The sequence below is a fragment of the Lissotriton helveticus genome, chromosome 1_1 (genome assembly GCF_964261635.1).
Source record: "Lissotriton helveticus chromosome 1_1, aLisHel1.1, whole genome shotgun sequence".
Classification (NCBI taxonomy): Eukaryota; Metazoa; Chordata; class Amphibia; order Caudata; family Salamandridae; genus Lissotriton; species Lissotriton helveticus.
In genome coordinates this window covers 1887156476-1887184065 of record NC_136057.1, presented here as the reverse complement: position 1 = coordinate 1887184065, position 27590 = coordinate 1887156476, and the positions used below count along the sequence as shown (strand labels likewise).

Sequence of the window (27590 nt, the reverse complement as noted above, 5' to 3'; positions counted from 1 at the left end):
CGCAGGGGAACTGCAGCTCGTACAGACCTATCTCCCTCCTTAACTATGAGACAAAGGTCCTAGGGAAGATCCTGGCCACGCGCCTGGGTGCGGTGATACAACCGCTGGTCCACCCGGACCAGTCGGGCTTTATGCCCCACAGGAGCACGCGACTCAATTTGCGTCGCCTATTCGGGGTCCTGAAGACGGTAGCCACGCGCCGGGAAGTGCCAGCGACACTGCTATCTTTTGATGCCCATATGGCCTTCGATAGTATTGAATGGCGCTACATCTACGCAGTTTTGGAGAAGTTGGGCTTCAGGGACAACTTCTGCACCTGGGTGAAGCTACTGTACACGGAGCCGCTTGCGAGGGTTCGGGTCAATGGGGCTATGTCGCGGGAATTTCGATTGGGGCGCGGCACGAGACAGGGCTGCCCCCTCTCCCCAACCCTCTTTGCCCTGGCACTGGACCCACTGGCGCACTGGGTTAGGACGGACCCTGGGGTGTGGGGCATAGACCTGGGGGGAGGATGGGAGGATGCTGCCTGTTGATACCCAGAAGACCGTAGTCAATGCACTTATTACATCTAGGCTTGACTACGTAACATCTTATACCTGGGTTCCAACTTAGCCGTGATCAGGCGGCTTCAGCTAGTCCAGAACTCCGCAGCCAGGCTGCTGTGTGAAATCCCCAGGACAGCAAGGATTTCGAAGCACCTTAAGGACCTGCACTGGCTCAGGGTTGAGAACCGGGTTCGGTTCAAAGCTTTGACCTATATGTTTAAGATCAAGGCAGGAACCGCACCAAAGTATCTGCAAAAACTAGTTAGGCCCTACTCTCCTGCACGCAATCTCCGCTCTTCAAATGGAGCAAATTTTGTGGTTCCTAGATTTAAACTGGCCCGAGTGGGAGGGAAATCCTTTTCCCATCTGGGACCAGTCCTTTGGAACTCCCTTCCCCCAGCTCTACGAAAGGAGGAGAACTTTGCCAGCTTTAAGAAAAGCGCTAAAACCTGGCTTTTCAATAAATAATTGTGGTCTTTGGCCGTGTTGCTTTCTGTGTTGTCGGTCTCTTAGTCCTCGCGCCGGGAAACCCTTTGTGGGTATCTGCGCGCATTATAAATGCAAAAAATAAATAAATAATATCATTATATGCTGATGACATTTTGCTGTATACCCAGCGACCGTCTGAGTCCAGACAAAGGCTGATGGTCATGTTGCGCACTTTCGGGGAATACTCCGGGTATCGTATCAACTGGAGCAAATCCTTGGGCTATGTTCTGGCGGGACCCCAGCCTCACACCGTGGTCGACTGCGAGGGCCTAGTCTGGCGCACAACGTTCCGGTATCTGGGAATTTGGGTCACACCATCTGACACTGAATATCTCCAGTTAAATGTACAGACACAACTGGACCGCCTTCACAGTGACGTGCTGCACTGGAGGACCCTCCCGGTCTCCCTAATGGGCAGGGCCGTGTTATTCAAAATGATCGCCCTGCCTCGTCTGCTTTATGTACTGCAGAGCTCGCCCTTCCTGATCCCGGAGCATGTCTTTAAGACGGTGAGTCTGAACAACGCTCCTTATTATGGAGTGGAGGGTGTCCGAGAATTGCTCTTCGGAAACTGCAGCGGGGTCCCTATGAGGGGTGGCTGGCAGTGCCCGACATCCGCCTATAATATTGGGCGACACAGTTGATCAATATAAATGGTTGGGGGTTTGCCCCACAGGAGGAACCCGCTTATAGGGTGGACCCTATGGCCCTGGGAGTGGATTCGTACTTAGCGGCTCTATACTCTAAAACCAGGCGCAACCAGTCCTTGCCTCCCCAGACTGCGGTGGTGGTAGGGGTGTGGAAATGGGCACGAAGTTGCTTGGGTGGGAGGCGAAGCTTACGGTCCAAACGCCTTTATGGAAAGGCGACTTCCTCAGGGAGGTTGTGAAACGCCGCGACCTGCGCCAGTAGAGTCTGATAGGCATAGATACGCTGGGGGACGTATGGAAGAGGGGGCAATTGGTGGAGTTCGCGACCCTACAGACGGAATTCCAAATGGGTGATGGCTAATTCCTACACTACCAAGAATTCAAAACGTCTTGCACACACATATGAAGCAGGAGGATGAACTACCTGAGTATGCCCCACTAGAGGACAGGCTACTGTTAGACCCTATGATTGATAAAGCCATCTCACTTACCTACAAAAAGCTCATTAATAATATTCCGGACACACTGGGGCCATTGAGAGAAAAGTGGGAATCAGACCTTGGCTTGTTGGAAGACGATGACTGGAATGAGGCCCTGCAATGCCCTAGAGAGGTGGCGATTAGAGCTAGATTCAGATTGGTTCAGCTGCGCATCCTCCATAGGTCCTACACCCCTCGAACGGTGCAATTTAAGATGGGGTTTGCGACAACACAATTCTGCTTGAGGGGCTGTGGGGAGGAGGGCACCTTCTTTCACATTCTATGGGACTGCCCCAAAATCCGTACATATTGGGTCAGACTGAAAGACATCATGGAGGAGGTGGTTGAGGCGGAGGTACCGCTGGAGGCTCGATGGCACGTTCTGGGGGTGACCAGTGACGTTGCCTGGCCCAAATGTGATAAGACATGGTTAGCTCTCGCAAGCATGGTGGCCAAGAGGAACATAGCTCGACTCTGGGGGAGTGACCTGTTACCAACGAAAGAGGAATGGGAACGAGACATGGACTGGTGCCAGAGGGCAGAGAAAGTCATTTATAATAGTCGGGGCTGCCCCAAGAAATGGGAAAAGATATGGCTGGCATGGAGAAGGTACAGAGGGGAATGGATGGATACCCCAGACGCTTCACCAATGGGTTGAGGGTAACCCCCAAATAGGAACTCTCCCACTGAGCGCCGCACATTGTGTACATTCGGTAACCCCACCTACTGAGAGGCCTCGAGCCTATGATTACGAGAGGTTCTGAGCATGAAATGGGGGGGATGGGGAGGGAGGGAGAGCGGGGTGAGGACTCAGATTGGGGAGGGGGGTCTAGACAGGGTGGCAGGGATGTTTTAGTGTAGACTATTCACCTGTAGAGATTCTCTCTTATCTCCTGCACTTGGTGAGAGCAGGGTTAGTACACGCTTCCATTAAGTTCACTTGGCAGCCATCTTCCGATTCAGGAGATAAAGCACTTCAGTCTGATTATGGTCTGCTAGAATAGTGAAACAATTCCTCAAAGGACTATTTAGAGGCTTTCTACAGTGAGACTCCTCCTCTGCTCTGGCAATTGAATATTGTGCTCTCACAACTTATGGAACACCAGTTTGAACCCATTCACAGAGCGGATATAAAATTAATTTCCTGGAAGGTTGCTCTCCTCGTAGCTTTAACTTCTGCCAGACAAGTTAGCGAAATTCAAGCCTTTACCATTCAGGAACCTAACCTGCAATTTTGGGACGAAAGTGGTTCTCCGCACAAATCCAATTTCATTCCTAATGTCCCTTGGTACTTTTGTTCAAATGTGCCCTTATCCTAAGAACATATTTTACAGCTCCAACAACACCAGCTGAAAGAGCACTTAATTCTGTAGACATTACGAGGTGCTTACAATTCTATTTAGGTAAAACCAAAGGTTTTCGCAAGTCTAATCAACTGTTTGTAGCTTACAGCATACCATGGAAAGGTTATCCTCCTTATAAGCAATGCATTGCTGGGTGGATATCCAGTGTGATTCACTGCTGTCATAAAGTTGCAGGCAAGCCATTGCAGATGTCAGTGCACGCCCACTCTACAAGAGCTATATCTGCTTCTACTGCACTGTTTGCCAGTGTGTCGCTTCAGGACATCTGCCTGGCGGCTACCTGGAGCAATACACACACCTTTACCAAACATTCCTGTTTGGAATCTGTGAATTGCAGTGATATAGCAGTTGGTCAGGCAGTGCTGCAACATCTTTTACAGTAATAATTAGCTTTTCTCCTTCTGCCCGCCATCTTTACATCGTATTCTTGTTTATAGAAATGAATGTGCATGTATATATATATATATATATATATATATATATATATATATATATATATATATATATATATATGTAGAAAAACGACATTCGTCATGTTCCTGTTGCATAATGGAAACCAAAATAACGTCAGAGCGAAACCACAGTTAAGTGCTAATTTCTTCAGTGTTTTATTCGTGTCAAATTCTGCCAGCAATCTGTCATGACGCGTTTCACCTCTCGAAGAGGCTTGATCACATATATATATTGGAGAACTACAGTTTCGGGTGGGTAAGTAACTTATTTTTTTACTCCAGTATTAGAACGCTCATAGATTCACATGCTTGAATGAGATTGTAAAGCAGTTATGAAGCACATTTTAAAATCGAAATGGAAAGCATATAGCTGTGTGTGTGTGTGTATGTATGTATATATATATATTTATATATATATATATATATATATATATATATATATATATATATATATACAGCTATTTTCTTTGCATTTCTATTTTAAAATGTGCCTCATAACCGCTTTAGAATCTGATTCAAGCATGTGAATGCTTCTTACTGGTAGTAATGGATCAATGCATGTAAATAGAGTATTTTTTTAACCCTATAATTAGAACTTTTGGCCATTGGCCAACACTGGGTAGTTAAAGGGATTCCTTTTTTTGTTGCAGGCTGTTTTTTGTTGCAGGCTGCTCTGGAAGAGCTTTCCGAGCAGCCTGATTGTTTTCGTTTCCAATTTATTATCAGCATGCAGGGCACAATGACATCATTACAGGAAATTGAAAGGCGCCGATGGGCTTGTTTTACTTTCACTGAATCAGTGCTTGGGGCTTATCTCAGCCCTCTGAGCACTGATTCCTTTGGGAGAGGTATTGTTGTAAAGGGAAGAATGTCCCCTTTTCAATGCTACCTCTGCACAGTGGATCCCTCCTTGGGGATCGCCACAAGAGTGATCCCCAAGCAGGGATCCACCAGTTAGCCCCTAGGGATGGGGGCAGCAGCAACTTATGCAAGGGCGTGCTCTCCTCTGCACATTTAACTTCCTCAGTCTTTCTGCCCCACCCCCCCAAGCCCCCTTCCAGGGGACAGAAAGCCCACTAGACACACCCTGGGGCCTAACAGACTTTCTACCCCTCCTGTTGGGTGGATAAAGTATTCACCCCCAAATGTACCCCCCACCCTTTCCAGGGGAGGGCAGAAAGCCCACTAGACACCAGGCGTTTCAAAATGGCGCCAAAACAAACAAAAGGATGCCGTGGCCTACCCCATTCGAGCCATACCCTGCCCAGTGAAGTCAGTAGTGTCTTTATTCCCCCTGGAGGCTGATAGGAGATTTCTCTAAAAAGAAAGCACACTATATGACAGGAATATATATTTTTAAATAAAATAATGTGGTGGTACACCCTCACTTCTAAAGCCTCAACAGTCTTTCTGCTCCCTGGCGGTGTTAAGCATCCCATCCCAATGGCAAGCGAGAGAACATTTGATTCTTTTGGGTGTTGTTTTTCCATATTGGCCAGAAGAGTGTGGCTGGCTCCCAAAATGGTGAATCGATGCATTTGACAATGGACTTGGGTAGGTTGCCACCTGGAAAAAACCTACCAGACCCAGACAGTTCTGGAAAAAAAGACATCGGGAGAGTCCAGGGTGGTGTGCTTTGCATGGATCCAACACCATTTTCTTACCACAATGTCCTGCAGACCTCAAACTTTGACTAAAAACCCACATTTACCTTACATTTCTGAGAGAAATAACTTCTGTAATCTGTGGATAGCCACAAATCTCCTACCACACAGCATACCCCCACCCCCCCGGCCCAAGGCTTTCGAAAAAAATGGTACCTCACTTGTGTGGTTGGGCCAAAAAACCTTGACACAAAAGGCCTTTTAGCGTATGTGGAGAGATCAGCAATAGCGTGTAGCTGCAGGAATGAAAATTTACCTAGCTAACGTAACGGAAAGTTTCAATTCCATTAAGGACTCTGAGGCGAGGATTATGCCTTCTCTCTTCGCTTTAATTCAAATGGCAGCACATTAAAAGGATAACAAAGACTATGTTTCCCATGAACCTTAGGGAAAGGTAGTAATAAAAAACACAAATGGTGACATCCAATCAAACAATGTGCGGTGCCCTGGGTCGAGAACTGAATGGGACGGGGTGTGGCCTCGTATTCTATATGAAACCCCTGCACTGTCTACAGTACCCATGCGTCTTGCGTGACCGACGGCCATGCCTGGGAAAAATTTGCCAGTCGACCCCCCTATTTTTAGTGGGGAAAAATGGAGAACACTCACTAGGGCTTGAGGTGGACGCTCCTCCTCTGAAACCTTTACCCTTGCCACTGTGTCCTCTGGTTGGGTAAAAGTTCCCAAAGCGAGACTGGTCCTGGAATTGTCTGGAGCCTCTCTAAGTGTTTTAGTGGGGTGGACGAGCGGCCCCTGCCTCGGCTGGCCCCGTTAAAAAACACGAGGAAATACTTTTTTAATCGTGGACTGGGCCTTGTCCAACGAGGTGTAAGTGTTTACAGACTTTCCGAGCCGAAGAGAGACCCCTGAGCAGCGGCACCCGCCTCCAGGTCCGCCAAATCCCCTAATTGTGGACCGATCTTAAAAAGGAGGGAGCGGCAGCACTCAGTGGATAGGGCCCAAAAAAATCACAGCCCTCAAGGACCATCCTGACAGCATTTTAGGAGATATGATGGAGACCGACTCCTTGGCTTCCTCAGCCATGTCACGAATTTTGGTAATGGGGCTGAGGGCATCTAGGAGCTTATCCTGACAAGTCCTCCATGAACGGTCGATCCCTTTTTTTCGGATCCCTGATAAACTTCTGGAGGAATGTGACCATGCATTCCGCACGCAAACAATTGCGGGCCTCCTTCTCTAATGGTCTGCGGTTTTTCCCTGCAACTTAAGCGACAACCTTATTGGCCGGGGCCCACTCTGAGGAGCATGGGTGAACGATATTGTTGGGATCAAGCATGTCTGACGAGCTCGGACTAGTCTGGGAAGGACGGGAGCCATAGTCTGGAAGGGCCTGGATCTGAGTCCACATATGCCGCTGTGGTCCCGGGCAGTGTTAGGTGTGGCTGGCGGGGGAGCAGGGGAGGGTCCTGCAGGTAGAGCAGGTTGACTGTCCAGAAAGGCCTGTTTAATTCTTGCAAATGCGTCCAGGTCCACCCACGAGTCCCGGGACCGCATGGGCAGCGGTGCGCCATGGTCTCCTGGGTCCACGGGCACAGGGGCTGTGGGGATGCAGTAAGATGAGGGTGTGAGCTTTTCAAACTCCTTAGCGATCTGGTGGGCAAGCCTCTCCTCTAAAGGAGTTATGGCCTCATCAACCACCCTGTAGATTGAAGTATCTACCACCTCGTAAAAGGCGTCCCCCCAAGGCAGGTCCTCCTCTTGGTAATCTTCATAATACTCCATAACTAGGAGTTAATGCGGAGTATGAGGTGAAGCAGTGGGTGGTAATCCACCAGGACGTGAATCAGGCCCAAGATTAAGGGACTGGGTGGCAGCGGGCAGAAGAGTGCGGGTTCACCGCAATTAACGGGTGCTAGCCACATGGGACTGAAATGCCGGTTACATTTTTCTTTTTAAATTGCTCAAATTTGCCACTGTATCAAGTGACCTGGCCTGGGTAAAGTCCCTAACTAGGCCTTCAGGCCGATACAGATCCGAGATCGGGCGTTCGTGAGACCAATTTACAGACTCTGTCCTACGTTGCAATCAGAGGAGGTACAGCGCGTGAATAATAAAAAACAGGCGGATGGCCCTGTTATTCGCGAGCCGTTCACCGCCTATGGACCCAAACACGGGCGCCCCCCTCTGGCCAGAGGCTCCAGAATGGGCGCGCGATGCCTGAATCGTGTTTTAGGAAACCATTGAAGCAGCACGCCGCACCCCCGCAGCCTCCCACGCCTCCTGGCAGTGGGAGGTCCTCAGCGCGAAGCCTGATACCGGCAATAAAGCCACGTAGGAACGAAAAACCCATCCCGCGGCCGGATGAAAACAAGCGAGTGAACTCGTCATGCAGCGCCCATTGCAAACGCGCTAATAAAACCACAAAACTTCCCTGAGGAAAAAACAAAGCGAGCGCAGCGCACGCCTTGGTAAACGGTGACAACACACCTTGAAAGTATTCAATATCAATTCTGTTAACCCATAACTATACAATTCAGTCACATTGACAAGGAAATAACCCCAAACAAGGAAAAAAGCCTGAAGGGTACCTATCTGGCTGCGTAGCAGCGAAGAAAGAGGGAGAAGGAACAGTAACAGAGGACTGTTGCCCTTGGAGGCCCCTGATTGGATATTATTTCCATGGTTTGATTGGATGTTACCATGCGTTTTTTATTACTACCTTTCCCTAAGGTACATGGGACTCCTTTTCATATCTGGGGCTGTCCCCTGTCCTGCAGAAGGCCCGACATGACATAACATTTATGCCTTTCTAGGGTCGAAACGTTGACGCTTAATGTTGGCTCAGCCAGTACATACCTCTGGTTCTTAATGTGTTTCTAGGGTCGAAACGATAACGCTTAATGTTGGCTCAGCCAGTACATACCTCTGGTTCTTAATGCAGAGCAACCTTACCATTACCAGAGTGATTTTGTCAATCTTTGTTCTGACCATCCCTGTAATTGTATATATTTGTACATATCCTCACCATTGTACATATACACCTTGTCACCAGCACTACGCACTCATCTCACTATAATACACTTGTCACTTTGATATTTTAATTTCACATGGACAGCCCTACAATATGTCTTTTTCTGATATCTGATTGAACAATTCAATAACATAAATCCTTGTTGCAAAGTACCTATGTTTTTCTCTTTGCATTGGGGTGTTCTCAGATTTACTTTTTTGTGTGCATGGATGTATTTTATTCACAGTATCAGTTGACCTATTGAGCATACTGTTACTAAGTTTTTCTTCATGATTTATTCTTTTGAAACAAAGTAATTGTTGCTCCCCGACAGAGTCATTGTAACTTGCTATATAATCACATGGCTGAGAGTCGCATCTATCCTGTCCCATCTTGTGGCCATTTGGCACAAAGTGTTTGTTTGGTATACCAATCATTAATAGAAGCATGCAGGTCCTTGGTAACATGCAAAAGTAAATGTCATTATTAATTAACATGAAGTGATCGCAAGTTAAATGCTAATTTACTAGCTTGTTCAGAAATGTGAATCATGCTTAATATGAATTTCTTTTTGAAACATTTTATCCTTGGTTAACTCCTATGAAGGAGGAGCTGAAAATTTATTTTTTTTCATTAAGGACCAGCGACAAACTGAATCTATCCAGCTGTTGCAATCTCAGCTCACCAACATGACACACTTGGTTTTCAATTTGTCAGAAACAGTTTCAGAGTTGAAGCGAGAGGTAATTTGTACTTAGTTTCTTTTGGTCATGTAAGAACATTAACTGATTATACCATACTTGGTTTATCATATTATTGTTGTAAAATGACAATGACATTGATCCCTTAATTTGTATGTTTCTCCTAACTGGTAGTGTAACTTTTTTTTAATAAGCCAACCCCTTCACAATAAGAGGAAACACATCATTTCACTCTTCCTTCTCCTGTATTTGAGTCTGTGTGTTTTGCCAATAGGATTTGCCGGTCCAACCATTCCCATGGTACATTTCTTTAAGACAATCCTGTTCAGAATTCAGAAAGTTTTGTGTTTTGATTACCAGTTTGCCTAATTCTGATAATTTAACATACTGCACGCTGAAGTATCAATTAGCCTAGGTTATATTTTCTTCTAAGTGGAGCAAGGATCCCTGAACATTTGGCTATGCCCTTTTTTTCCTTTAATGCAGTTTCCAAGGAGCCTTTTTCAGTTTTTTTGGGCATCTTTTGATATGTGCTACACTTTGAAAAGATTTTTGAGTAGTAGGGTTACAATTACATAATAATTCCCTCTTCTATCTTTCCTTTGTTGCTTTTTGATGGGATAAAAGCCCCTTTTGACAAATATGCCTTCCCGGGAAAGGGAAGAAAACAAATATACAAACAGACCGTTGATATTATTTGTCATTTGGATTGCATCATGGTAGGCCCTCTATTTGATTAAAGTATGTAACACAGAGATAATTTCCCATGAGTAAAAAAGTTTGATTTCTTAAGCACAGATGATATGCAAAAGGGCCAGTAGAGCCATCCCCGTGTATCTTGTAACTTGCTCATCCCCCTCTGACAGATCCTGGCTTTTTTTCTTTTTAACCCCATTCTTATTTGACGGCAAGTATTTTGACAGCAACATGATCATTTCAGAGACTCCTTGGCTGTGGATAGCCCCCACGTTTAAGACTTCTTTGTCAATGTGTTTAGGGGACTGTCACCAAATGATTACAGAGCCAGAACATTTACAAAGCTCAATTCTAACAACTATTTTTATTTCTGTTGTCTCTCCTCATCACAAAAGGCTGATTCGCCAATAAGCAAGCAGCCCATTATCCAAGCCAAGATGAATTGTTAGATCTAGTTTTGGGGAAGAATCAGAATTTTGCTTAAGAGATGTACTCTCAGATGCTCGGGAGGCTCATCTGGTCCTTAGAAGAGTTGCATACCTCTGAGAAGACCCTAAAGTGCCAGTTAATTCCAAATAGGGCATATTCTCCCTTTCCTCTTTGGACTATTCCCATCAGCTGTATCTCCAGTGAATAATATGGCAACATTTAAAGAGGTAATGAATGGAGCTGTTGTGAAGGTCAATATCTCTGAAACGTTTTCATGAGCTCAGATTTAGTCTTCGGGACCCTTCAGCCTCAAACACATGATTGGTTCCATTGGTAGAATACCTCCCTTAGATACCTGTGGACATACTGTTTATCCAAACCTCTACACAACAGTGCAAGTCCCAAAAACAACTGTTTATTAGTAGTGGAAGTGGCAAGAAAAATCCCTCCCTTCTCTTCCACTGCTTCCACTGATGCTCTGTCCTTGAGAAGAGCAATTGAGGTACTATAGATGCGTGTGGGAAACCTTGGAGCCATTGATGTAATATCAACCCAGAAATAATTAACAAGATTTTATGAACTGAACAATTATTGCTGTGAATGATGTGACTGATCTGTCAACACATGGTTGTTCTTGCAAAGAATCTGCAAACTACTACTCCAGCTTTTTCTCACAGGAACTAGAAATTTGCGACAAGATTTTTTTTTTTTTTAAACAATACTACAGAAAGAGTTCCTAAATTAAAAAAAGAAGAAAGTGGATCTACTTCTGATGTGACTTGGTGAAATGGACATTTGAAAGAACAGTTCAGACCCATTCATTTCCTTATTATTTCAAACAAAAATGACAAAAAGGAAAATTAAGGATGTTACCACTGCTTTATTTCTAGTCCCATTAACCATATGGAGATTGGAATTGGCCTACTGACCCCCAAGTTGCATAGTTTCACATTGTCCACCAAAAAAGCAGAGATTTCAAAGCAATATAGTAGACCATCATCCCTACCTATGTAAAGAAATTCTGTTTTGCCTGAAATCCTCATTTTCTCCGCATCTCCATGCATTGTGGTGAGCATAGTGTCTTAGAAAATGCAGGTATTTATCCAGATCTATTTCAAGATGGCTACAAAAATTAAACTCTCTTCAGCATGTTTGGTTAGAAGGTTCAGTTGACCTCTGATGTCCCTCAAAATTTAGCGCTCCAGATTGACTTAGGCAGCTGCACAGCCACACAGTAAAGGGGATCAAACATGTGCATCCTTAAGAGGCGACACTCTCCATTTGTCTGAAGTGTTTTCACCTTCAGAGTGATCTGGATAGCCAGTCGCCCATTTTACATCACTTGTGGGTTCAATGGTTCCTCTGTTGTCATAGTATTTTTTGCACCACTGCACATGCAGTCCTTACTGGAATATCTCAATGGTCATTGCTACCAGAAGTCATAGAGTGGTGCCAGAAGAGTATCATGATAAAAGTAATTTAAGAAATTCTTCTTCAAGACATGAAGGAGCTATTGCAGTTTCTTCTAACAAACAAGTTGTTAGTTCCATCAACAACATTAAAAAGACAGTTAAACAGCTCAACCTTAGAAACAAATCAAGGCAATGCTGAAGGCCCAGAGAAGCAAGAGCAAATTGCATGAAAGAGTAATGCCTCGTTTTGGAGTTAAAACAATCTGAATGCTAGCCCAGCACCAGATTTTACTCACTTGCATCCAGAAGACTAATTGAACTCTAGAGAGCTACACTATCTGTAGTTTCCCATACTAATAGCTCAAACATACCCTCACCTGGAAGATCGGCACTGAAGAAAAATAAATTCGTTTATGGCTTCAGCTATTTCTTAACACATCTACATCAACCCCATTGAAGAAGTTCCAGTATCCAGAAACTGTGATAGATAAAATAGCTTTGTAATCAAGGACTTTTACAATCCTGAAAAAACTAACCTTTCTTCAAAGCTGTTTGTCGGCGCACCATTTTTAGCTCTCCTTAGGCGGTAGTCTCCTCATCTCCAGTGTTCCTAATTTAGCGAGGCTTGACCGGAATACAGGCAGTTTTGATGGTCCTCAAATAGCTGTGTCTTCAGCTTCTTGCGGAATTCAAGAACTGATGATGATACCCTGAATTGTTGGGGGAGGTCGTTCCAGTATTTGGTGGCTTGGTAGGGGAATGATCGACTTCCTGTTCCGTGTTTGTGGATGCGGGGGGGGTGCAATTGAGTGATGCTGAGTGAAGTTGTCTGGTGGGTTGGTGAAGGTGAAGCCGGTGATTGCGGTATGCCTGTCCCGTGTTGTGTAGTGACTTGAATGCGTTTGTGAGAAGTTTGAACGATTTTTGGAAGTTTATAGGACTGATGAGCTTGCCTTTGTAAACCCATGCTACAGTCAGACCTTCAATTCCTCTCTTGAAGGTAGATTTTTAATTTGTTTATTGTTTATAAAGCACATTAATGTCGGGGCTCCATCTTCAAGGCACAGACATTAAAATACATTAAATCATGATAGCACATTATAATATCCAAGATCTAGTTATATCATAGGACTGTAGGTCAAATATAATACAAATAAAAGGCATTAAGGTTTAGATTCTGCATTCAGAACAGTAATCCAAGTGGGACAAATGTCTTTACAAAACCTTTCAAATCCTAATTTATTAATTTCTTTCGTTATGTTTTCCTCCTTTGACTAATGAGGATGTTTGCTTTTCTCTTCAGTATTTATTTTTTTCTGTTATTTGTGATTTCGTAGATTCACATGTGTGAGTATTTGCCTGTTGAGCGGGGAGTCCCACAGTACATCCAGAAAGCAGTACTATACCAAACTTAGTCTGCCAAGGCTAAAAGTTACGTCTGCGTCACCTATATAGGCACCAACTTGGCGCGCTGCCCTCAATTCTTTTCTTTCCGCACCAGTCAAGCACTGATCCATAAAGAGAGCTAACTTCTTTCTCTTTTTGACAGGACTTTTCGACTTTTTGTTGACCCCTTCTTTCTGGTGTGTGGGAAATCTTGTCCTCTGGAAGGATTCAGGGTTCAAACCGTGCATTGCCTATCACCGCGCCATGTCGGTGACTGAGCCGGATTTGGTTTGCTTGTAGTGCCTGGAGCGCAACCCCAACTCCAAATCGTGGTCTGACTGCCAGACTATGGCTCTAAAGGCTTTCAGTAAGCAGTCCCTAAAGCTGCTTGCAGCCCGGCAGGCGACACCACGCCTGGCTCCTCAGAGGTCTCGGTCGAGAGGAAAATCCTCTGGAAGTTCAGGTATGAGGCACAATAAGTCGAAGCGTGCTTCGACTTCTCAACACCGGCTGGACGATGGGGTGGGCTCGCCCCAAGCTGTAGGCTCCCACCTCCAGACTACGGCGAACCTCCTGCATTAGCTGGGGTTCACTACCAACGTGCCAAAGTCACACCTGACTACCTCTCAGATGTTCCTTTTCATCGGAGCAATTCTGGACACAGTGCAGTTTTGGGCTTATCCTCCTGAGCAGCGAGGCCAGGATATTCGGGCTATTATACTGATGTTTCAGCCTCAATCCGGGATTACGGAGAGAATGACTCTGAGGCTGTTGGACCTCAAGGCCTCCTGCACCCTGCTAGTTACACATGCCAGATGGCATATGCGGGCTCTGCAATGGGACCTGAAGTTGCAATGGGCACAGCATCAGGGGGATCTGTCAGACTTGGCCCAGATCACAGAGGGAACTGCATGAGACCTGTAGTGGAGGCTAACGAATCGCAATTGGGTCAGAGGTAGAACCCTCTCCCTTCTGCAACCGGACCACACAGTAGTGATAGATGTGTCACTCCTGGGATGGGGCAACCATCTGGTAGAGGTGGAGATCGCAGGACTCTGGTCTCCGGCAGAATCCGGGCTTCACATCAACATGCTGGAGCTCCGAGCAATCTGATTGACATTGAAAGCCTTTCTACCCTCCATCAAGGGAAGGCTAGTACAGGGATTTACGGACAACACTGCTGCCATATGGTACTGCAACAAGCAGGACAGGGTGGGGTCGTGGACTCATTATCAAGAGGCCCTGCGTCTCTGGACTTGGCTGGAACAGCAGGGCATAATCCCTGGTGGTTTGACACCTGGTAGGTTCTCTGAACGCTAGAGCGGATGCACTTGGCTGACGATGCCTAGCGGATCACAAATGGCATCTCAGGTGGCGCAAGGTCTCTTTCAGGATTGGGGAGAGCCTTGGTTAGATCGGTTTGCCTCCACTGAGAGCATGCATTGTCAGCAGTTTTGCGTGCTAGAGTTACCAAGGCGGCTCTCTCTCAGAGACGCTTTTCCTCTCAAGTGGAGTTTAGGCCTCCTATTTGCCTTTACGTCCATACCACTCCTGCCCAGGGTTCTCAAGAAGATCAGGAACGACCGGGCCCAAGTCTTCCTCGTGACTCCGAATTGGGCACGGAGAGTCTGGTATCCCGAGTTTCTGCAAATGAGCATCGATCCTCCGATCAGACTGCCCCTCTGGAGGATCTTCTTTCGCAGGAGGGGAGCATTCTCCACCTGAACCTGTGAACTCTATGCCTTCATCCATGGAGATTGAGCAGTGGCAGTTGATAGCTTTCAACCTTCCTCCCAAAGTCTGTAATGTTATTCTGGCAGCCAGGCATCCCTCCACCAAGACTGTCTGTGCCTGTCGATTGAAAACATTTGTAATATGTTGTACAGAAAAGTCTATTATCTCCCTGTGTAGCTTTTTATTTTGATCCTTGCTAAGCAGCTGCCAGATCAACCCTTCTTATTTAAATCACCCACTGTACATACATTCCTGTACATATGTTCCCACCTACTCCTTTCATTATGCCTCAGTTGGACCTACATTTGGCTCTCACTTTCCTAATGTGTGCTAATTTCAAGCCCTTGCATAATTGCCCCCTCTGGCTGCTCACAGTAAAAACAGCCTTCTTAGTGGCAATTAAATCTGCCAGGAGGGTGAGCGAGCTGCAGGCTTTATTTTTCAAGCTTCCCTTTTTGACGATATGCCCTGAAATTTGGAGCTTCACACTAGGATCTCCTTTCTTCCGAAAGTGGTAACACCATTCCATGTGAGACAATATCTCACCTTGCACACTTTCTACGCTCCTCCGCATCTCTCTAAAGAAGAGCAATTCCACCATCTGGACCCAAAGAGCATTGTCGTTCTACGTTGACCGCACAAAAGAGTTCCAGGTGGACGACCAACTCTTTGTGGGGTACATTGGAGGGAATAAGGGCCGGGCAGTGCAGAAGAGTACAATCTCATGATGGGTCATCTTCTGCATCAAGATTTGCTATGCTCTAGCAAAGAAGCAGCCAACTGAAGGCTTAAGGGCTCATTCCACCAAAGTTAAGACTGCAACGCGGCGTCACAGTCCTGGACATGTCAGGCAGCAATGTGGGCATCCCTGCACACGTTTACGAAGCATTTCTGCGTAGATCGTTAAGTCCGCAGGGACAACCATTTTGTTCACTCTGACCTGCAAGATTTTCTAGTCTAAACTTGTCTGCAGTCCCTCCTCCTGGGATTGTATTGCTTGGGTATCTATTCAAAGGTAAGAAATCTACGACTAGGTGTCTCTATCAGATGAACAAGTTACTTACTTTCGGTAACGCCTTATCTGGTAGAGACATGATCTGGCCGAAGATTATTTACCGACCCACCCATAATCCCTGCACTGCAGAGAGGCTTCTAGGGTCGGGAATTATCCTTTTCAGGGCCCCGTGTAAAGTTGAGAAAAAGTAACTGACGTTAGCGTGCCTAGGTGGCATCTATGTAGGCCACGCAGAGCTGACCGACACCACCTACCAGCGTGCAGGGGTATTGCTCGAACAAAAATCTTTCTAATCCAGTCTAATGCCTGGGAAATTAAAAGGTAAGGAATCTGCGGCTTGATCCTGTGTCTACCAAATAAGGCGTTACTGAAGGTAAGTAACTTGTTCTTTGGATACATAAAACAAAGGTCTCTTCAGGCCTTTTGGTACTTGTGAGACGCTGAGGCTGCATTCCGAAGATCCCCACAATGAATGTATTTACTGCCTTCACCCCTCTCTCCCTTTCTTAAGGCAAAGAACTGTCATATCTGCCAAGCCTTTTCCACAAAGGCTTTGAAGGACAGAGTGAATAGGTTGCTTAACTGGCTTTGAAAGATCAAAGTCAAGAAAAACCCTGCCTCCGAGAAAGAGAACGAAGGTAGCTCAGGTAAGGCCAAAAAAGCCCAGAAAAGCAGTCTCTCTGAAGGCCCTTCATCAAAACATAGATCTGAAACTACATCAAGAGATGAAAGTTCATCTTTAGAGATCGTACGCCAACAAGGTAGAAAACTGAGGCTTCCACAGCTCACTGTCAATGATCTGAACCGCAGATGCCGCTATCTTTAGTATGCACTAAAGCATTGTCATAAAAGATTCTATCCTAGACAACAGAAAACCGTTGTTAAAGCTACCATTGATGAAATCAAAGTTACCTCTGTCATCAACAGTAAACTGCATTAACAACATCCACACTGACTCTGTCATAATTGTTGACCACTGCAACAATTACATCAGCGTAGACGAGACACCATTGACGAACCCATCTGTGTTACCGTTGACTGGGCTTTCATCGACTGCACCAGTCTCTTTGACAAAGGCTTACCTTAATCACAGAAAAAAACATTCCAGTACCATTGCTGCCTGAGCACCCATCACCAAGTAAGGTGTCACTTCCACCCCATGTCAGCTGGCAAATATTAAAGGCTGAGAATGACATTTGGCCATTTAGTCCTCCTCCTTCTAGCCTAATTCATCTTAATGGTCTATATCGAGATGATGGTGAGGAAGAGTATGTGGAAGGTGAAGATACATTTCTATGTCAACCAGATGGCTGTTAAGTTGCCTGGGTTCAAACCCTGTTCGAAGTGCGACCGACTGATGTCGGTTACGGACCCCCATCGCCGGTGCCTGAAGTGTCTAGGCCTCGACCACGACGACCGCACCTGCTCCGACTGCCGGGCCCTGACGTCTAAAGCTAGGCGGGAGCGGTCCTGCAAGCGACTCGAACTCCGGCAGTCGGCCCCGCGCCGTTCCAGGTCCCGGTCCCACGGGAGGTCGAGGGACCGGTCGCGGGGTCTGAGTCATCGCATCTCCGGGAGCGGACACCGGTCGTCAGGATCCAAGTCCTCCGGTAAGAGGCATGAGAGGTCGGAGCGACGTCATCGTTCCTCCGACCCACCCCGACGCTCGCACGATGTGGCCGGGGGTTCGGGTGACACCACCCACGCGGCTCCGATGGAGTCGCAAGCGTCGCCGCCTGCCCCACATCTTCGGGTCCCTGGGAACGGCGCGACGCCAGAGGAGGTCGAGCGGTACCTCATGGCCATGAGGTCTCTCCCTTCTCAGCCGGGTCCCGTGGCGCCTCCGGGCCCAACGGTCCCGGCTGGAGGCCCTAGCGGGTCGGGCGCTTCGGCCCCGACGCCGTCGGGTGCTTCGGTCCCGGCGCCGCAGGACCTCACCGGATCCGCTTCCGGATCCGGGTCGTCGCCGGTCGACCTCACGACCTCGCCGGCCCCGCAGGTGTCACCCCCGGCGCCCACTGTGGACGCCGTCCCCAATCTTCCCTTCGGTCCGACTCTGGCGCTGGAGCGGCGCCGCTGGGCGCCGCTTCCGACGGTCTGTGGAGATTTTTATTTCCATGAGGAGGCCACGTCTGTTGACCCTGTTTTACAGGAGGCGGGTGACGAAGGTGACTGGGAGGGGTCTGAGGACCCTCTGGCACAGGAGTGCCAGTCTCAAGAGGACTGGACATATGAGCTTGGGGAGGCCAGTGGTACTGACACTTTGCCAGACACTGGATTTGTCTCCCCTCCCACCATGGCTACGGAGGAGGGGGCTGCTTATAGTGTAGTGTTGACGAGGGCGGCCAAGGCCTTAAATCTTGAGCTCCCCGTCGCGGCCGTGAGGACTAACCTCACTGAGGTCCTTAAACCGCAGGCAAGCTCCAGTGAGCCTCTGCTGCCGTTTAACGAGGCCTTGTGTGACGTTCTTGTGGGCACTTGGTCCAAGCCCGCCACAGGTCCGCCTGTGGATAGGAACGTGGCCAGACGCTACCGCCCGGCCCCGGGCGACCCTTGCTTTTTGTCCACCCATCCCACCCCCGAGAGCCTGGTCATCCAGGCCTCCACTTCCCAGACCGCATTCCCGACGGCTCCGCCCGATAGGGAATCCAAGAGATATGAACAATTCGGGAAGAAAGTGTTCTCGTCCCTGAGTTTGGGGCTGCGGTCTGTCAATACCGCATGTCTCTTGGGCCGCTACACCCACACCCTGTGGGACACGGTCGCGGACGTGCTGCCACAATGCCTGGAGGAGGTCCGGGCTAAACTCGCCCAAGCCCTTGTGGAGGGCCGAGATGCAGCGCGATATTCCATCCGGTGTGGGCTGGATACCACGGACTCACTGGGCAGGGCGATGGCAACGACGGTGGCGGTTCGACGCCACGCCTGGTTGAGGTCCGCCAACTTTTCGGCCGATGTCCAGGCCACTCTCCTGGACATACCGTTCGATGGCCGTCGCCTCTTTGGCGACAAGGCAGACGATGCGCTGGAACGTTTTAAGGACTCCAGGGCTACGGCCAAGTCCTTGGGCATCTCGGCCACACGCCAGAAATCGGGTGCCTTTCACTCCTTTCGTGGCCACGGAAGGGGCGGCCCCACACATGCTGCCAGCCACGCACCGCAGAATGTTCAACACCGCGGTGGCGGCCGTGGAAACCGCCGTGGCGGCGGTCGGGGACAACGGCGAGGCCAGTCCACACCTCCCTCTGCAGCACCTGCCTCAAAACCTTCCTAGTCCGTGTTTTCAGGCCCATGTGACACCAGTGGGCGGGCAGGGTTCGCCATCACCTCTTCCACTGGCGCACTGTCACGTCGGACAGGTGGGTGCTGCAAATCGTCCGAAGGGGCTACTCCCTCCCCTTCGAGGCGACCCCTCCAGCCATGCCACTGCAATTCCACCGCATGTCGGGGGATCACTTGCAACTTCTGCAAGAGGAAGTCACAGCCCTCTTGGCCAAGGGGGCCATCGAGCGCGTTCCTGGGCCAGAAGTAGGGTGTGGTTGTTACTCCCACTACTTTCTGGTTCCCAAGAAGGGCAAAGGAGGCCTACGCCCTACCTTGGACCTACGGAGCGTCAACGGCTTCCTCCGGAAGGAGAAGTTCAAGATGCTGACTTTGGCTCAGGGCTTAGCTGCCCTGGACCCCGGAGACTGGATGGTAGCGTTGGACTTGCAGGACGCTTACTTTAACATCCCCGTCCTGCCGGCCCACCGGCGTTACCTGCGGTTCACGGTAGGCCACGAGCACGTTCAGTTTACCGTGCTCCCCTTCGCCTTTACAAGCGCCCCACGGGTGTTCACGAAGGTGATGGCGGTGGTCGCAGCTCATCTGCGCAGGTTTAGGGGTGTCAGTCTTCCCCTACCTCGACGACTGGTTGTTGAAGGCGGGCTCGCCCCAGACAGTCGTCAGCCACCTCCAGACTACGGCCGACCTCCTGCACTTGCTGGGGTTCTCCATCAATGTGCCGAAGTCACACCTGTGTCCCTCTCAGAAGCTCCTCTTCATCGGAGCGGTTCTAGACTCTGCGCAGTTTCGGGTTTATCCTCCCGAACAGCGGGTTCGGGATATTCAGGCTCTGATTCCGATCTTTCAGCCTTCATCCCGAGTCTCGGTCAGGTTGACGCTGCGGCTTCTGGGGCTGATGGCCTCCTGCATCCTTCTGGTGCATCACGCCCGGTGGCGGGCTCTGCAGTGGGACCTGAAGTTTCAATGCGCCCAGCATCAGGGCAACTTGTCCGATCACGTCTTGATCTCGGAGGGCACTGCAAGACAGTTGCAGTGGTGGCTCACGGACCGCGATTGGGTCAGGGGCAGATCCCTTTCCCTACCCCACCCGGAGCGCGTAATTGTGCCGGACGCGTCTCTCCAGGGCCTGGGTGGCCACATGGGAGAGGCGGTGATCAGAGGACTCTGGTCTCCGGCGGTGTCCCGGCTCCACATCAACCTTTTGGAGCTGCGGGCGATCCGTCTAGCACTGAAGGCATTCCTCCCCTCTGTCCGAGGGAGTGTAGTGCAGGTGTTCACAGACAACTGCACCGCCATGTGGTACTGCAACAAACAGGGCGGGGTGGGGTCGTGGACCCTATGCCAGGCGGCTCTGCGCCTCTGGCAGTGGCTGGAACGTCAGGGCGTGACCCTGGTGGTTCAACACCTGGCAGGTTCTCTGAATGCCAGGGCGGACGAACTCAGCCGTCGGTGCATGATGGATCACGAATGGCGTCTGAGCTCGGACGTGGCGCAAGGCCTCTTTCAGCAGTGGGGAGAGCCTTGTTTAGATCTATTCGCCACCGAAGAGAACGCGCAATGTCTTCAGTTCTGCGCGTTGGAATTTCCAAGGCGGCACTCGCTCGGAGACGCTTTTCGTCGCAAGTGGAGTTGCGGTCTATTGTACGCCTTTCCACCTATACCACTTCTGCCCAGAGTGCTGAAGAAGATCAGGCGCGACCGGGCCCAGGTTATCCTTGTGGCTCCGGACTGGGCACGAAGATCTGGTATCCCGAGCTACTCAGCATGTCAGTAGATCCCCCGATTCGTCTGCCTCTTCGGGAGGACCTTCTGTCGCAGCAGCAGGGGACGGTCTTCCACCCGAACCTGTTCAGTCTCCACCTACAAGCTTGGAGATTGAGCGGCGGCAGTTGAGGCCATTTGACTTGCCTCCTGAAGTCTGTAATGTCATTCTGGCAGCCAGGCGTCCCTCCACAAAGGCTGTGGATCCACTCTCTGCCCCCCTTTCTGAGGTTCTACTCTTCCTTCTTTCTCTTGCCCAGCAGGGCTCTGCTCTGGGCACTATCAAGGGCTACCTTTCTGCCCTTTCCGCCTTCTTAAGGCTACCTGATCAGCCATCTTTTTTTTAAAGGGCATCACACACATGTTCCCTCCTGTTCCTTTCGTGATGCCCCAGTGGGACTTGAACCTTGTTCTTACTTACCTGATGTGTGCTCCCTTTGAGCCGCTCCATAACTGTCCTCTCCGTCTTCTTACTTTGAAGACTGCCTTCCTGGTGGCCATCACCTCTGCCAGGAGAGTGAGTGAGCTCCAGGCTCTTTCTTCCACACCTCCTTTCCTCTCTGTTCATCCGAACAAAGTTGTGTTGCGGAGAAGACCTTCTTTCCTGCCCAAGGTTGTCGAGGCCTTCCACATCGGGCAGTCCATTACTTTGCCCACCTTCTTTCCGGCTCCGCATCCCTTGAAAGAGGAAGAGAGGCTCCACCGTCTGGACCAAAAACGTGCGCTCTCTTACTACTTGGATCGCACACGCCAGTTCCGGGTGGATGACCAACTCTTTGTTGGTTACGTGGGCGCCTAGAAGGGAAAGGCGGTGCACAAGCGGACCATCTCCCAGTGGATCATCTTGTGTATCCAGGCATGTTACTCCTTGGCTAAGAAGGAGCCCCCTGTTGGATTGAGGGCTCGTTCCACTCGGGCCACGGCGACTACTACTGCCCTGGGCCGGGGAGTGCCCTTGCAGGACATTTGCCAGGCAGCTACGTGGGCCTCGCTGCACACGTTTGCTAGACACTACTGCCTGGACAGTCAAGTCCGGAGGGATGGCTTCTTTGGCCGTTCCGTCCTCCAGGACTTTCTGGTGTGATTATTGGTTCGCAGACCCACCACCGGGGTTGGTATTGCTGGGGTATCTATTCTAAGGTAAGGAATCTATCACTAACGTGTCTCTTTCAGATGCACAAGTTACTACTTGTGTAACGATATATCTGTAAGAGACATTAGTTAGTGATAGATTCCTTACTGCCCACCCATCCTCCCCGTTCTGCGAACCGATATCTAGGGTAAGGTCATCCCCTTTCAGTGCCCTAGTTTCATGGCACCAGTGTTGGTTCTATCATGGCTCTGCGTATCTGGCGCGGAAAAGCTGTGTATCAGAACTGACGTCAGCGCGCCTGGGCGGCGTCTAAGTACTCCGACGACGTCATTCCGGCGCTAACGACGCCGACGACGGATGCGGAGCCGCGGACGACGCCTGCCGGCGCGCAGGTGTATTGCTACGCAAAAATTTTCCGGATCCAGTCTGACGCCTGGGGATATTCTAAGGTAAGGAATCTGTCACTAGCCAATGTCTCTTACAGATATATCGTTACACAAGTAGTAACTTGTGCATTAGTCAGTCAGTTAAGACTGATACAGTGAAATCATTTGGTGTTCTCCAGCATGGACAGAAGCCACCCTTTTGTGGAGTCTGATGTCAAGGTCAGTTTTCATTTAGGAAGGGATATCAGCCTTAAAGATATCGACCCTATCAGCATCCTCAACAGTTCTACCAGTAGCAGTATACTCAGCAGAAGTACAGCTGCATATATGAAGCAAATTCCATGAAGAAAGCCAGGACCTCAATCTAAGGACTCCTCTAGAAGACTTGGCCATCTAGGAGATCCGGTCGCAAAAGTTTTGCCTCGAGCTTCACATCCAAAGTGATCTGATCTCCACGTGTATCTGATGCAAATGATAATTCTGCCCTCGTTATAGAAGGGAGCTATAGAGCAAGTATTCTGAGCCCAGTGAAAATCTGGGGAATGGAGACTTAGACAAATTTTAGATCATCGGAAATTAAACAAAATACCTGAAAAAACAGTAATTCCACATGCCCACACTTCAAGACATTCTCCAGCTTCTTAATCACAGAGACTACGTGACCTCATTGCTTCGCCAAAATGCATATTTCCATATATACAACCTCTGCCATGACAGTTTAGACTCCTTACTGTTGGCTTCAGTTCTGCCCTTTTATTTTGACAAAATGTCTGATTCCAATGGCCGCATATTTTAGAAGGAAAGGTCCTCATTTTTTTTCCAAACTCCTCGGCTGGCTAGGGAAACTTCTCCTTACCAAGTAATCAGAAAGTTGATCAAAGCTTGTATGCAGCTTTTCAAAAATGTGGGCCTTACCCTCAACAGGGCCACATCTTCCCTCTATCCAATCACGTTTGTAGGAGCCATTTTAGATGCTATGAAAAACAAACTGCGTATATAAATGATCAATCTCGCCCTCATGGTTTTAAAAAGGCTGCCAATTTCAGTGTGCCTGATATTATGGTGCATTACTCTCATCCTATTTTCCCGTCTGAATGAGGCATGTGCAAGTGGATCTGAACAAACCATTGTTTGAAACCCAGGGTTCATTTGAGAAACTTATAGACATCTCTCCAAGAATGAAAGCTGCTCTGCCCTCGTGAACACAGGAAACCAATATCTTCTCGCCAGAATAGGTGTTGCACCTTTATCAGCCGTTTCACATTTTAGGAGTTTTTCCAATGAAGGATCCCTTTGGTCAAGCAGAATTGTGAAAGAATTCTTAAGATCGCTTATCCTCCTTTGATGCTTCCACCAACAACTTGGCAGGAAAATACAGTGACATCACTGTCGAAGAAATGCTTCTCCTGCAAAATGGCATTGTTGTTGGTAACATTTTCAAGAAGAGTGAGTGAAAATACAAACACTTGGCAATAAGGAACCATATATGCAGTTTCAAAATGATTTAGAGAACAAGCGCTGTCTCCCGTAACAGTAGCGTCCCCAATGAGCACACCTTCAAAATGATTCTCATATTAGTAACAGAGCCACGATTCCTTCCAAAGGTACCAGCTGAATATCACCTAAATCAGGCTGTGGTTCTAAAGACATTCTTTCAAAATCCAAGTCCTATAGCAGAAAGAGCACTTCACAATCCCAACGTTAGAAGAGACCTAAACTTTTATATTGACCGGAATAAAGACTTTGGAAAAACAGATCAAGTGTTGGTACTGAATGGTACTCCTTGAAGAGGCTATGTATGGCCTTTCAAAGCAGAGCATAGCCCATTTGAACTTTGCAGCTATAGTGTTTTGTCATTGCAAAGCAAAAAGGTCTGTCGAGGGACACGTGACAGCACACTCTACGTGGAGTGTTTCCACTTCCACCACTCTGTTCACTGGTTTTTCAACATTTGAAGGGCAGCAACGTGGAAAAATACACATTTGCACCCAGCATTATTGTTTGAAATCAACCGTATAAAAGGAACTGCTATTGGGACAAGCAGTGTTACGTCATCTGGTAAGTCATTTTTCATTCATTACCACCATCTGAAACAGTATGGTTTAACTGCTTGCTATTCCGTGTCACAAAAAAAATGGCTCCTGTGGGTAAATACAAGATAATTCTGATAAAGGGAACGCACAATGGCAATGTGGGTGATTTAAAATTAGAGGCCAAGAAAGGAAGCTGTATATACACAATGCGAATATATTTGTAATTAGAGGCAACTATAGAAATCAACAGTTTGTACAAAATATCCGTAGATTTCTATAGTTGCCTCTAATTACAAATATATTCGCATTGAGTATATACAGCTTCCTTTCTTGGCCTCTAATTTTAAATCACCCACATTCCCATTGTGCGTTCCCTTTATCAGAATTATCTTGTATTTACCCACAGGAGCCATTGTTTTTGTTTGAAACGCTCACCCAGGCTCCAAGTGAGTAGGGTTCCCTTGTTTCCTCTCCCTGCTATTCCGTGTCAAGCATGTGAATCTATGAAAAATCCAGTTCCGGAGAAGAAGTTGCTTGTGTGTGACTGTAGTTCTCCAGTATTGGTATCTTTCACAAATTCACTTGTGTCCCAACCTCCTCCGCTAATGAGGCTCACCTATTGAACAAAGTTAATAGTTCTTCATACTTGCGCTAGAAAATCTGTAATATGGTAGCCTCTGAGGGGAGTGGTGATCAAGGTACTGAAATTAGATTTTGAAGATTGGTTCTTTTCAAATTATATGAATATGCCAATAAAATGCATAACTTTAAGCCCTGGACAGCTTTTTTTGGTGCAGTACTGCTTTTTGGATTTAACGTGAGACTCCCAGCTTGACAATAAATAGGGAATGATTAAACATTTTGAAGCTATTAAAGTTACCAATACTTGAAACTACAATTGCAAGTAAATACCTTTTTTCATTTGAATGAACATTCCACATTTTGGATCCCTGAATTGAATTCATAAACAACAAGTGTGCTTTTCTGGAAGCAAACAAAGATGGTAAGAGTTAATGTCGCAGAATATACTGCCTTCCAACTACAATTGAATCCTGGTGCAAAGTCACCGTGGCAGACTTGAAGTGACCAATGATGTTCTTTACCTTTTACCTGTGCTGTATATCCACTATTTCCCTTTTTAAAACATAACAGTAAGGCTTTTTAACGGTTTTGGCCTCTCAGGACGGTAGTGTAATGTAAGATTTATGAAAATTACAAATTGTATGTACCTTCTTTTGAATTTTCTCTGTGTAAAATATGCTGGCATCCTGCACAGAGGTGGAGATTAATTGTTCATGAACTCAATGATTATTTGCAAGACAAAGAAGTAACATCTGAAATAACTTCTTCATGCTGAAAGACGGAATATATTTGCTGTTTATTTTAACTAATGGCGCTTCACTTTGCAGTAGTTCTCATTACGGTATTTTTGTGCTGAAGTCCTTCATATGTCTCGAACGCAAATAAACTGCTGGCAAACAATAGCTGCTTGCTCGGATACATGCAGCTGCACAGTTATGTAACAAAGTTTGCATTGAACCGATTCCTTCCATGACCCTTTAGTCATAAAAACATAGCTTGTTTATGCAGATGTTTGGAAATATTCAATCTTTTACCTTGGAGCTCTGTAGGTACTAAGAAAATCTTGCTGAATTTCTGAACAGATGTATTTTCAAAGAAAGTTGCTACTATCAACTCTAGTTTATTTTGTAAAATTTAGACCTCCATGCCTAATCTTCATAAAACCACTCTGCTGCTTGGAATATTAGCTTATCTCCAACAAAGAAGGTTTAATAAAAATGAATAATGATAGTGAATGCTCAGTGGCTGGGGCTAGGAAATTGACTTATTCACCCCTCACAGACCACTGATATCCTCCAGCATCCTATTATAGTGTACACTGCAATATTTGTTAACTGCAGGAGTGGTTGAATCTGTCATGGCACCCATATTCTAAAACAAGCTGTCAGTGAAACTACCTCTGCATTTTCAGTTTGTTTTAAAAAGCCTTCCGAAGCTGTTCCACAGCAAGTCAACACACACATCTTTCTCTGCTGTAGATGTAGTCTAATTGATTTCTTTTTGGGAAACACACCCAGCTCCATTCCCAACATCACTGCCATATCTCTGGTGTGTGAGTAAATGTTATTTTATTTAAAGGAGTAAATAATGTTCCTTTTTCAAACCCTTTATTTAACTAAGCTCAATAGGGAGCATCCCCAGAGCTTGTTTTAGAAGGCACGGTGACTGCTCCAGAGATGAAACACAGCAAGTTATTTTTGCAATCGCTTTACAATAAAAGCCCATGGGCTGAATTTCTCCATTATTCAGTTTAATTTCAACATGATTTTAGCCTTTCGAGTTGGTCAGATGCTTACTCTTTCTTGGGTTAATGTCAGCTGACTAACATTAAAGTTGAGAGTACTCTGAGGATGTGTGGTATGTATATATCCACTTCTGTAGTAGGGGATCTCTGTGTATAGTCATAATCTAGTGAATAGTCCCGCCCATGTGCGCGGACCCCGGAGCAATCAAAAATAATCTCTTAAGTTGTCCAAACATGCAGAACTGCACAGACACTTAAGAGAGAATTTAAAGACAGATAATGCAGCCTATATCCACAGGCTACACTGTCCAGTACTTCGACTAGAAATTCCACCAAAAGTCCACAAACAGCACAGCCTGTCCAGGGTTTTCTTACAGAGAAAACCTTGCCTGTAACAGCAAAACCCTCTGGAATGATAGAGAGGAAGAAGTGGACAGACAAGCCCTATAGGCTGCCATTATGTGGCTCAAAACAGGATACTGTGCCTTTAAGAGAACTTTCCAGAAGCCTCACAGTATCCCAGAATGCACTGCAGGTCCCTTCCACCTTCCGTTCTTTTTTCCGGCTCCTGCTAGCAGGACCCTGGAGCATTAGCTCTTCTTTTTTGAGCTTTTTCTATATTATTTGTGATAAATTTGGAAGTTTTACAGCTTCACTCGACGTCTTTGGCCTTTATCTACATTCTGCTGTGTTTTTTTGGCAGAATTTCTGCAGTATTC

General features: G+C 47.3%; 1 protein-coding gene across 6 annotated transcripts in view; it reads left to right on the top strand.

Annotated features, from left to right (window-relative positions):
• Window positions 1–27590, top strand: part of SUCO (SUN domain containing ossification factor) — a 570127-nt gene that overhangs the window by 478587 nt on the left and 63950 nt on the right. For all 6 annotated transcript variants that reach the window (XR_013594734.1, XM_078642395.1, XM_078642375.1 and 3 more), the window contains one exon: window positions 9253–9357. Coding sequence is in view for 5 of the 6 variants with exons in the window: in XM_078642395.1 (XP_078498521.1) it covers window positions 9253–9357 (105 nt within the window). In the remaining variant the exon portion in view is untranslated. The remainder of the gene's footprint in view (window positions 1–9252; window positions 9358–27590) is intronic.